General features: G+C 34.6%; 2 protein-coding genes across 3 annotated transcripts; both read right to left on the bottom strand.

Annotated features, from left to right (window-relative positions):
• Positions 1 to 1284: 1284 nt before the first annotated feature.
• Positions 1285 to 5399, bottom strand: LOC149380187 (ferric reduction oxidase 4-like). Its single transcript, XM_089602471.1, has 7 exons — positions 5088 to 5399; positions 4683 to 4989; positions 4356 to 4590; positions 3541 to 3868; positions 2835 to 3078; positions 2026 to 2735; positions 1285 to 1590 (listed from the first exon to the last, which is right to left on the bottom strand). The coding sequence occupies exons 1-7, from the start codon at positions 5245 to 5247 to the stop codon at positions 1451 to 1453; spliced, it is 2124 nt and encodes a 707-aa protein (XP_089458597.1). The 5' UTR covers positions 5248 to 5399; the 3' UTR covers positions 1285 to 1450.
• A 5091-nt stretch (positions 5400 to 10490) lies between these two features.
• Positions 10491 to 12010, bottom strand: LOC149380188 (small ribosomal subunit protein uS8z/uS8w). Of its 2 annotated transcripts, none has more exons than XM_089602475.1 (4): positions 11892 to 12010; positions 11478 to 11617; positions 11187 to 11347; positions 10491 to 10903 (listed from the first exon to the last, which is right to left on the bottom strand). In XM_089602475.1, exons 2-4 carry the CDS (start codon positions 11608 to 11610, stop codon positions 10805 to 10807), a joined length of 393 nt encoding a protein of 130 aa, XP_089458601.1. In that variant the 5' UTR covers positions 11611 to 11617; positions 11892 to 12010; the 3' UTR covers positions 10491 to 10804. The 2 variants fall into 2 exon arrangements, with proteins under 2 accessions (XP_089458601.1, XP_089458600.1); XM_089602474.1 differs by having other exon boundaries at positions 11478 to 11620; positions 11892 to 12005.
• Positions 12011 to 12889: the final 879 nt, after the last annotated feature.

Raw genomic sequence — 12889 nt, forward strand, 5'->3', positions numbered from 1 at the left:
GTAGCTTCCGCAAGGGCGGGAGAAAGGTGAACGTTCCGAGTAGAGATCTCTGAGGCAATCACAAATCCCTTCTCATCCCTAACCACCCCTCCGGTGGTCGTCAATGGCAGCGTCCACACAAATAGAGACCACACCCGGAGGAGGCGGATCCCACCTGCGATTCCCAGAGTTGCAGCCCGCCGAAGCCGAGAAGATGTTGGCTTCTCTATAGGTGTTAAGGAAGTCGCCGGTCCAAGTCATATTTTTTTTAGCGCCACATTTGTCGCTTATAAACAAAAGACCAAAAAATCAGAGTTCTCAATAAACCGCGATATGATGAACTCTGGACACTGATATGATTTCCATATTGTATCATATGCTGTAGATAGTGTTACTGACATCTGATGGTGAAAACATGATAAGTTAAGAAGAGTCGAAGAATGTGACCTGTTTCTCTATATTTTCTTTTTTCCCAATTTAGTCTATAATTTTGTAAATCTTTTTCTCCCCCACTCGCGCTTAATACTATTTCTATATGAATATGATACGCCCCTTAATATTTCATTACCAAGAAATGTGAAAAATACAAGATAGTTACAAGCTTTCAAGAGGCTCGTTCTCTCAAAATGAAACAATCCAATTCTTTACTCAATATTCTCTTCCTTCTATCATCTCCCCTTCTCTTATTAATACTAACTAAACGACTTAACTACTACTTACTTGCTGATCATACTACCCCTTGGGCCCTAACACTATAAGCCTATTTTATGTATTCAACTGCTTTTCAAATTGTTATCAAATTGCTTCCATAGTTGCAACTCCTAACTATCAACGTGATCTATATCTGCTGATACTGTTGCTGAATCCTAACTTACCATTTTTCCGTGTCAAAAGTTCTTCTTGTATGGCTTTCATACAAGCTTATTCTTTTCAATACAAAGGGTTATTCTTGTGACTAAACCTCTAGTTTGGACTGTGGTCAGTTCAAGTGGAACCAAAATTTCACGAAGACGCGAGTAACTTGGATGAGTGTGTTCAATTACATTCGAGTGATTCAGCAGCCCAATGAAAATTGGGATAATACCAAACTATGACTAACTATTTGTACAGTTACATTATTAACTTTTTTTTAAATGAATGAAACAGACACGTGCCAACTGATAATTTCGAAAAATTAAAAAAATAAATAGTTATGTTAATTATGTATAAATATGTTTTTATTTATTGTTCAAAAATATAATTAGTTATACATATATTATTCTGTTAAAAGCAAAAAAAAAAAAAAAAAAACAAAAAACAAAAAACAAAACAAAACAAAAAACAAAAGCAAACACTCACACAATTCGACCTTGTAGAAATTAATAGTACGCATTTTATGAAAATTAATAAGAGATATCAATTCCCACACAAATAGCACTACTACATTCTACAGTGTATAGTTCATACTTCACGTTATTACAGAAACATATGGTCACCAATTAAAACTAATGGACTCAAAGTGCAAATTATCAGCCAAACCGGAGGCGCAAATTCTCGCAACCTCGTGTCTCATCTTTCCGGGCCCGCACACTAAAACTCCCACGTCAGAAGCTTTCGACTCGAACAATATACCTGTACGCAAAGAAATACTCAGTCTTGTTAAGAATCTCACATTGAAAAAATAATTATTATCATCCAAAAATAAAATATAAGTTGAATTGTTCTTTTTTAAAATTTAAAATAGTGAACTTAAAAATAGGGCTTTTTAGATATATAGTCATATAAAAATTCAAATTTTCTCGTATAATCAATTTTTTGTAAATTTTAAGTAAATAGCCACGAAATTTTATCAACAAAATAAAAAACGTTAATAATTGTAAATAATCGCTAGTAATTGTAAATAAACTATCAGACTCCAATGGCATAAATGAAATGCTAAAAAAAAGTCTAAATATTGCGACATCACTATAATAACTATTTATTTAAATTTGATATAAAGTAAACTATTTAACAAATCTCTAAATTTTGTTGGCTTAGTTACTTTAATAATAAGATATAGGAGATTACTTTTGAGATCGGGCCTTGCACCAAAATGCACTTTAACTGCTTGAGCCAGTGACTGATTGGGAAGGCTCTCGAGCTCCATATCCGATGACATCGTCATCATCGTTGCCGGAGATTCCATTTCGAAGCTATTGATTTGGTTCTTGTTGCCTTCGACTGCGTTTCTTCTCTTGCTCAGAAGAAACGCCACGCTGGAAACTAGGCAAATGCATGCACACACCAAGAACATGTCCCAAAGGATTCTGAATGAGTAGTGGTAGGGTTGACCGTTTTTCTGGTCAAACGGGTAAATGTAGTAACGTGTCACAAGCCCCAAAACGACAAGGAACAACGCAAACGACGAGGCGATGATCGCACCCAGCCACAGCCAGTTGTTTGTGCCTAAGGTGGCCGAGATCGGAGAGTCAAGTGGGTTGGGCCTAAAGAATATTGTCTGTACGGGCTTTTGGGCTTCGGTATTGGGATTTTCTTGTTCTTGAGTCACGTAGGCTGAGATTTGGAGGTCAATTTTGGAAATCTGTTCCGAGTTTGAGCCTGAGATCGGAAGCAAGAGGTCCAACGTGGTGAGCTCGGCAGAGGTCTTGAAAGCGCAAACGAGATGAATCTTAGGCACGTGACTTTCGGGGCACGTGCTTTCGAATAGAATCTCTCTGATTATGGAAATAAATGGCGCGATTCCACTCCCACCACTCACCATGATCAGGGACTCGTGACTGCAATGGGAGTTTTAGAAAAAAGACAAATTTGTAATCGTCAATATGAAGACAGAAATCAGTCACACGTCAAAATTAGGGTTAAAAGAGTAAATTAACCTTAGGAATGAGAAAGAAGATGGTCCATATGGTCCTTCCACGGAAACTCGTAAATTGTCTTGTGAGGAAGAGGACGAGAGATGCTTGTAAAGCTTTTGGGACCAACTTCCTTCGGTTTTCACGATTATGCTGAGTTTGTCTGATTCCATACTAGAGCTTGAAATCACTGTGAATGGGTGCCATTGCAACTTTGATATTATAGGCACGTTTAAGAACATTATGCTCGTCGGATTATACAACAACCCTGCAATTAATTCGTAACATATATATTAATAGAAATTAAACATACAAAAGTACCATTATATATGAATCCAAAAAATAAAAAACTAACTCACCCTTTCTTCTTCTATGCGTCATAATTTACACATTTAAAAAAAAATTTATTTAAACAAAACACATAAAAATGATCATAAAAATAATGATGACGTATCATAATATAATCCGAATGACGTAAAATAAGATAGAAAATGAACATAGGATCCTAATTGATTGGCCGGATAATCATTGTGGGATCCACATTTGATAAGTAATAATGATATGAAAGTTTATCTTCAATAAAAAAAAAAAACATGTGCCATGAAAATGTAAAGTTTATGTTGTATTTATCTTGTTCTCCAATGACACATTATCTAATATATAATATCTTTCTTTGATTAAAAATACACAATGACATGTCAAAGTTTTATTACTACTAGCTAGGGCTAACCTTGGGTCTTGGAGAAGTTGAGCTCAGCCACGCCCCCGGGAAGAAGGCGAACGGATAGTAACCTAGCTCGGTCACGCGATTGCAAGAACCTCAAGTAGCGATCGATGAGGAAGAGGAATATTCCGGGGAATATCATGCACATGTAGGCGGCTCCGACGTGCAATGCGTAGAAGATTATGTAGACGGTGTAGAGGTAATGAGTGTAGAAGAAGAGCTCGAACATTTTTCGCCTAACCCTATTGAGGCTAGTCACCCATATCACTAGAGCTATCACTATTGCTATCTCTCCTGCCACGTTTGACACATATGTGCTGCTCCATTCTAGCATCTGTACAATTTTTTTGTAATTCCATGCCCAACAAAATGATTAATTAGTGAATTAATTTTCTCCAATTTAATTATATAAGTTGTAATTTTTTTAAACTGGAATAATTGAGTTAGTTCATCATTTCACCAAACATATAGAGATTTATAAACAATAAATGGGAACTATTAAAAAGATTGGAATATTATTAATCACATTTTTATATCACTCTTGTGATCTATATAATTCCGTGTGAAGCCAAACAAGAGGAAAAAAAAGATTCCATTAGGAAGCTAGAAAGCAGGAAAAAGAAGATAAAAAGGCATGTGAAGACAATACGGTCAAAATAATTCGTACATGCATTAAGCAAATATCTTTCCATATCAAAGAACCATAGCCACAAAAAAATAAAGCAATCAAACTTTGTTTTGTATAGTCGAAAAAGACGGACTGTGCAATTAGACAAGAGATCAGACAAGAGCGTCTCTAAATAATTGAAAATTCATGTTACCTCAGCCATTTGATTGGTCATTGCCCAGTAGACGATAAACCCTAGTGTGTGGAACCCAAATAGAACCATTGACAGATGTCCAAGCCAAATGTGATACTTTATACTTGACTCCGATGTGAGACCCACAAGAGGCAAAATCGATGACCCTCTCGTCACCGGAAAGAAGAGAAACGCCCAGCACGTGTTTCCGATGTAGCCCAGCCTCAGAGACACGCTTCTGAACTTTCTTTGCCATCTGCAATATAATGATATATATTATACACATATGCATGTATATATATATAATCCTTATGTATTTATAGATAAGAGGTGTGTATGGTAACGTACGTTTTCTCTCCGGGCCTTCCATGCATGTTGGTGTGAAGATGGGTAAAGCTAACGTACAAGTAATTGTAGAGAGACCAAACCAAAAGAGCGACGAACATGAGTGTGAAGCAAAGCTCTACGGTCGTGACTATCCCCAGAGGCGCTCTAACCATCAATGGCCGTCTCATCGATGCGAATCTCCTCTCAGTACTAGTCACCGCTACGACGCTGCTTGAGGGCTTTGGTTTCTTGGTCTGAAGATGGAGATAAACACAGCTCAGAGAAGCTATAAACATGATTGGGAATGTGAAGAGGAGAAGATTTTTTCCTGTGCAACAAAAAAGACAATTCCAATAATCAGAGTGTGTACACATATATACACAGTAATAATACTATATCAAGGCATGAATGGAGAGATATAGAAACCTTGTTCTCTGAAGTATTTTGAGTCGAGCTCGGTGTTGAGTTTGGGAGTCCATTCGTATTTGTAACGGTTTGTTGGCAATAAAACCCAAACCATAAGCCACCCAACAAACACTAAAAGGAAGCTCAGCTTCATGGCTGATTTGTAGCTGCTCATCATCATTGATATCTTTGTAGTATTTATGTTGTGAGATATATCAGAACAAATTTATACACATATATATAGATAGATAGTTTAGTGTGTCTATGTTGTGCTTGTGTAGATGTCAGCGAGAGCGAGCATGATTCACGCTCATGGACATCGTACATAAGCATATGTTTGGGTACTGTGTCTTGTTAGTCAATTACAATAAAGTCAAAAGCCTTGAAAGAGACAATAGATTCTGTTGATACCGATGAATAAGAGCTAGTTAGACACGTAATTTTATAACAAGTTTCCATCTTATAATTAAGGGAAATAATTATAAATTCTTATGAATTTCTCGTTTATTTTTTATATGAGATTACTAACATGTCCCTTCGAAAAATTGGTTTTTTGGGCTCATTCATCCTGGGTCGAATTTCAAAAATTGGATTGGATGCGTGAAGTATGAGAGTTCAATATCAAAGCAAATTGATAATGAGAGTAGTAATTTATTAATATTATGATTTCTTGTTAGTTCTTGTTCATTTTCAATTAATGAGAGGATTCATGACATTCTGGCAACTAAATGACTGTACTCCTGAAAGAGAACCACCTTGCCTAATTTTGAGATGACCCGTATATATGACCTATTACGATCAGTCCTTCCTTTTATTACAGCTGACCCTAGAAAAAAACTCTAGCTGACGTCATACAGTGTAAATACCCTGCTAACAAGCCCACACTAGTATCAATCAGGATCCGCTAGAATTAAAAAAGATAAAAACAGATAATAAGCTATGCAATAGTGAACTATATTCCTTATAATTTTTAACCCGGCTCTTATCACAATCTTATTGGTGGTGAAAAATCATCACATGCTTTCAAATTCATTTGGGACGATCGACTAGATTATTGAGTTTCATAATGTCGTCTTGTATATGATCTTGTGTAGTACGGCCATATATGTCATGATGAAATGTCTAAATCAGAAATTGTAAGCATTTAACTTCTACATTATTAGCACATTATATATCTCATAAGAAAATATTAAATTGGTGATAGTTGATCTTAGGCATTGTTTGAAGTATAAATACACTAATGTATAAAATTCTAATACAAAAGGTGTTTACAATATAAATTATAATAAATTATATATTAATATTGCCAACGTGGCCTAAATTATAGACATAATATGCTAATTACATATGAGAATTGTAATAATCTTGACATTGACAACCAAGCTCTCTCTCTCTCTCTCTCTCTCTCTCTCTCTCTCTCTCTCTCTCTCTCTCTCTCTCTCTCTCTCTCTCTCTCTCTTGATGTATGTGTGTGTGTGTGTGTATATATATATTGTTAAATCCTCGAATGGAGTCATTAAACATCATAGATGTATAATATAGCTAGAATAACTCGGGGAAAGGCACTATCACTTTCAAAGGTACATAGTTGCTTGTAATGACAAGGTTTGACATTTTGTTGCCCTAGTCGTCTTTCATCATTTAGCTCGTTGACCTTACCCTTTTACCTTGGTACATTAAATCCCAATTTTATATATATATATATATATATATATATATATATACTACTGTTCACTCTTTTTCAAAGTGAAGGACAGAATATGTATCTATATATGTATAAAGTTAAGCATATAGCTAGAAGAAAATCGAGGTGTGTTAACAGAAATAAGTGTGTTTCGATGTCCAATATCTTCGTTGCCATAGCGACATCGATAGATCAAGCCTAATATTATTTACCATGGAATAACTTGTTTTTCTTTTCGTTTTGCTAAACCATGAAATAGCTTATGTTGATTATATGGATTTATATCCTCCATCAAAGAGACAATGATAAATGGAATAAAAAAAAAAAGAAGATTATAAAGAACAAAATAGACTTTTGTAAACAATATCATTTGATCTACTTGCGTGATAATTAAGGATCAATTAAATTGCTACAAGGGGCATGATGTACCATGGACTATAATTTAATATCTCAAGCTGATTATGGTTTATAATAAACGATGCTTGAAAGTACGATTGTAAAAGTCCATGGTCATTCAAATGTACTAGAGATAGTACAGTTCGAGATTTTAATTTATTTTGCTAAACATGTAGTACAAAAAATACTTAATTACATCACATATTAGGATATTGATGTAGATGCTAAAGATTTTTTTTTTTTTTTTTTTGTAAAATATGATTTGATAAAAATAATTCGTTATACATAAATACCCTTAATCAACGATTGTCCACAGCTACCGTTATTGTTATTATTGCGTCGAGATGCAACTGTATACTTCGAAGGGCCATAAAAACATAATTTTTTTAATTAATTTAGTCTTTATAGGTATTTTAGTCCATCGAGTCATATTTTTCCAAATTTTGACAATATTGAGTAAACAAAAACCCCAATTTAAGGAAAAGCTAAAGAAAAATTTAATAAAATGTGACAAGTAACACATGAAATTGTACGGTCTTATTTTCAATATTTGACAAAATAAAATTCATATATACCAGCCATATTTTACCAGATTTCTTACGCTAAGCTATGTACTAACTTTAATATATTCAATGTATATGTACGATCACCTTTTTTTCTTTCATAATAGCATAAAAATAAAAGTACATATTCTATGTATATGTCTCTAGCCAGCATATATAAATTAAATTCAATACTTTATATTATATTATTATTACATGAAAATTGTAATTATTATTCGTCGTAGACTTTTTCAAGATATCAAATTGAATTATTAAAAATTAAAAAAAATATCGAATTGAAAAGAAAAAAACTCACTCATTTTATAAAGCATTACTAATTATATCCCTTAATGAGAAGATTTGAAGAATTGGTATAACTCGTCAATTCTTTAGATTCGTTTAAGTTTCTAGCCAAATTTTTATTTTATTAAGAAAATAGTCAATCATGCCGAAGTAAATTAATTAACTGTTTAGGTTAATTTAACTTATTTCGGTTTGGTGAGCTATTATTCTACACGGGCTCCACTTGCACGTTCCTTCAAAAACTAAAATTGTACAATGGGCTCATGACATTTGAGACGTTTTATGTACACGGACATTTTATTTTTATTTTTTAAGGTTCCTTGATATTGTACTAGACATCGTATCGGACCAAATTCGATAATAATGTATGTTGTACATTTAACTAGGATTAGTACTTCACAGCGTAACTAGAAACGCTAACAAGCGTTGGGTAGATGTCGGGGCTTAAAACCAAGACCTTTGGAAATAATTCATGGTCCTGACTATTAGACCCACCCTCTTAGATAATGATTTACAAATGCGAACGGTTCAATTCAAGACCGGACCAAGTGACCGTGTTCGAGCTTAGGTATCTTGAACTCGGTATCCCAATTTCACTTTCAACGATAAAGTGTCCTTGATTCGAGATGGCCTAAAAATAAGAATTAAGAAAACACGTTCAAAGGGACACAAAGACGTTGTCTCGATTTACCTCTCAAACGCAACATCAGTAGGATTGAGATGGATAATTGAGAATTTATAGTGTTTTGAGTGAGTATAAATTTTGAGGCTTTTTGGTGAAATTGACATGCCCAATGATTTTAGTCTTTGCCCGAGTTTCGGGTCAACCTGAATATTTATAGGCCTCGGGATTCGTAAAATAAGGGTTGTGCTGATTCTCCACCATAATTGGCCTGTGGCCGATGCTCGAGGCCCTGCAGACTAATGGACGAGGGTCGAGGACTTGGGTCCGTTGAGGTTGGAGTCAAGCTCGTTTTTATTCCCATCTCTTCATGGGCTTTTTGGGCCTTTATAGATTCTTAGCAGCAGGCCTAGGGATAACATTTATGTCCGGCGAAAATAGCTTTACAACAATTTGATAGCCACCGACGCGCATTTACCAAAACACCCCTACTGCCACTAAAATAATGCAAAGCCCAACCGCGTTCCTACGTGAATTACCCTTTTTACCCTCGACACCACGGTAGTATTTTTTTAGCGCCACATTTGTCGCTCATAAACAAAAGACCCAAAAATCAGGGTTCTCAATAAACCGCGATATGATGAACTCTGGACACTGATATGATTTCCGTATTGTATCATATGCTGTAGATAGTGTTACTGACCTATTTTTATATAAATATTCTTGTCGTTGGCGTAATTTTATCATCTGATGGTGAAAACATGACAAGTTAAGAAGAGTCAAAGAATGTGACCTGCTTCTCTATATTTTCTTTATCCCAATTTAGTCTATAATTTTGTAAATACTGCACGCTGCGTATCTTTTTCTCCCCCACTCGTGCTTAATACTATTGCTATATGAATATGATACGCCCCTTCATATTTCATTACCAAGAAATATGAAAAATACAAGATCGTTACAAGCTTTCAAGAGGCTTGCTCTCTCAAAATGAAACAATCCAATTCTTTACTCAATATTTTCTTCCTTCGACCATTTCCCCTTCTCTTATTAATACTAACTAAACGACTTAACTAATACTTAATTGCTAATTACATACTACCCCTTGGGCCCTAACACTATATAAGCCTATTTTATGTATTCAACTGCTTTTCAAATTGTTATCAAATTGCTTCTATAGTCCTAACTATCAAAGTGACCTATATCTGCTGATACTGTTGCTGAATCCTAACTTACCATTTTTCCGTGTCCAAAGTTCTTCTTGTATGGCTTTCATACAAGCTTCTTCTTTTCAATACAGAGGTTTATTCTTGTGACTAAACCTCTAGTTTTGATTGTGGTCAGTTCAAGTGGAACCAAAATTTCACGAAGACGCGAGAAACTTGGATGAGTGTGTCCAATTACATTCGAGTGATTCAGCAGCCCAATGAAAATTGAGATAATACCAAACTATGACTAACTATTTGTACAATTACATTTTTAACTTTTTTTTAAAATGAATGCAACAGACACGTGCCAACTGATAAATTCGAAAAATAAAAAAAAATAAATAGTTATGTTAATTATGTATATATGTTTTTAATTATTGTACAAAAATATAATTAGTTTTATATATATATATATATATATATATATATATATATATATATTAATCAGCACCTTTCTTTCAATAACAGACGATATAATTTAGTGAGAACGCCAGTGAATTAAGTATACATTGATTCCTAAATTCAGTTTACTCGCACTCCAGTAACTCATGTCAACTAAATTATAATTTGTATAGTGTGCGAGCTCCTCAAATTTTCCATTGGTTCAAATTCATTAAGCAGCTACAATCCAACAAGATCATGAACTTTTGGCCAAAAAAAAAAAAAAAAAGAGAGGAAAAAACCTATCTTGCAAGCTTTACTCAAGTGGTCACGCTTCATGCTACAACACAGCTAGTAGAAAAAGGTTCTCAACTAATTCCTCAAAAAACAAAAGGTTCTCTGGGAAAATTAACATTCCCACACTTTCAAATAGCTCTAGGCAAAATACAGTATAAATATGAAACTTGGATCATTGCAAGTTGGCCCCAAAAAAAAAAAAAAAAAAAAAAAAAAGACATAAAAACTAACACATTCTGTTGTCCCTAGTTGCCAAAACTTCAAGAGGATTTAACTACAACAAAAAAAAAAAAAAAAAAAATCCATTTTCAATAAAAGAAGCCAAGCACCTTGCCACCAACATTCTTCCTCCTAGCTTCTTCATGGTCCATAATGCCCGCCGACGTGGTCAGAACAATGTACCCAAACTGCAATACCAATCAATAAAAACGGCTTGATAAGCTAGAACCAAATTCATGGAAAACGACAATCGTTTGAAACATTATCATATGCTAAACTCTTAACAAACACAGGAATTAGCATTTCTGCACAAAATGATATCTTTTCAAAAGAGAATCATAACAAACGTGACATAATCACCCAAAAGTTTCAAACTTTTAAGTGCTCTCCGCGAAATCCGAACAAGCAGAGTCAATTTTGTCGCGATTATACGTTATGAACAATATCGACAAATGAGCGAGATCGCCGAACCTGTCTGGATGGGAGAAGCCTCTCGGTCCATCCTTCGATGGATTTGACTCCGATATCGAAGCGAGGACTGATCACGCCGCACTTGTTCAAGCGTCCGTTGAGTTCAACCACAATCTTCCCAGACCTGTGATCATCCACGTGCTCAAATTCGCCAATGTAACCTAAAAACAAGTAAAGAAGCGAAATTCACTCTTAAGACCAAAGAAAACAGCAAATGATAAGTCTTTTATTACTATTTTTTTTTTTTTTCAAGCAAATGATAGTACAAAGACAGTGATAACTGGAACGAACCATGGTTCTGCATAACAATGAGGAACTTGATGATGACTTTGGAGGAAGGCCTAATCATGACCTGTCGTTTTCCTCTCTTCTCAGCGTTGTACATGCTCTTCAGAGCATCGTTCAACACGCTGATTCTCACCATACTTTCACTGCTAAAAACCACAATCACAGCCAAATAGCTAAGCTAAGTAACATATCAATCTTATTTCTTCCGAATTCCGTCGGAATTAGATTCAGCAGTGTTCTCGATGCGAACAAACCAAGAAAAAACAACCATCATCGGAACAATATAATCTGATAACTTTACCAGCATTTTATAAAATACAATACTGAATTTCTTTCACGGAATAAAAAAAATGACACACAATACGATCAAAGAGTTGATTTTGATACGAAAGGGTTTGGGGAGATCGGAAGTTGTACCAGAGTTAGAGATGCACAACGTCGACGGCGGCGAGAAGAAGAGGAGAGAGCGGAGAAGAAGAAGACTAGGTTTCGAATCAGTGAAGGTTTTTGTTGTCGAAGAAGAAGACTAGGTTTTCTTTAGCTCAATCTTCAAGTTTTTCCGGCCCCTTTTGATTTGGGCCTCAGCCCATTGTACGGAAGAAAAGGAAAAGTATATGGGCTGGGTTTATATATCTCTTACTATCTATTAATGCCAAAATACCGTGATAATCTTTTTTACTTGGGAATAACCTATTATCATCTTTTGTCCGTCTATTTCTATTTTGAGAGTTTTAGTTTCTAAGATAAAGGAAATATATTTAATTTTACTTCATATTTTTTGTGAAATTATTTACATTTTTTTGAAATTGTTCTTATTATTTTCGTTTTGACATTTACAGAGTGTTTACATTTTTTTGAGAAAAATTATAATGTATTTATTCTGAAGAAAATGAAATTCTTACTAAAAGTTCACTATACGTCATTAAATTGGAAAAATTGATACCAATAGTAAATCTAAAGTTCAACATCCGATTCTTTGGCACAATAATGTTTCCAAGGTCCATGTAAAACCACATTTGAAAATCAACCTATATTTTTAAACAAATAAAAAAAAACCAAATTTTTGATATTTAAATTGTCCAAATTACCCTTAAATAAAAGTTCTCTTATTTCCCTTATTTCTCTCTTCTTTCTCCACTTCACGCTTTCCTTCTATTCTTCTTAACGCAAAACTCATTTCACGCACAACCAAAGCCAAAGATCGCCGAACCCTCTTTACGCATGCCTTCGAAGGAAAAGTTCATCATTTCACATCGTCACGGACGCCATTGTATTGTCTGTTGGCCATTGTGCTCTACTTTTCTCCATGGTTAGTTTTAGGGTATTGAAACTTATCCATTTTTCCTTCTCTCAATTGCCCATCAGCGTCATCATATTCTACTTGAAAAAAGAACGAACATAAGAGAAAAAGAAGG

This window comes from Urtica dioica, chromosome 12, assembly GCF_054948205.1.
Source record: "Urtica dioica subsp. dioica isolate 48M chromosome 12, U.dioica_male_clone48M_v1_H2, whole genome shotgun sequence".
Classification (NCBI taxonomy): Eukaryota; Viridiplantae; Streptophyta; class Magnoliopsida; order Rosales; family Urticaceae; genus Urtica; species Urtica dioica.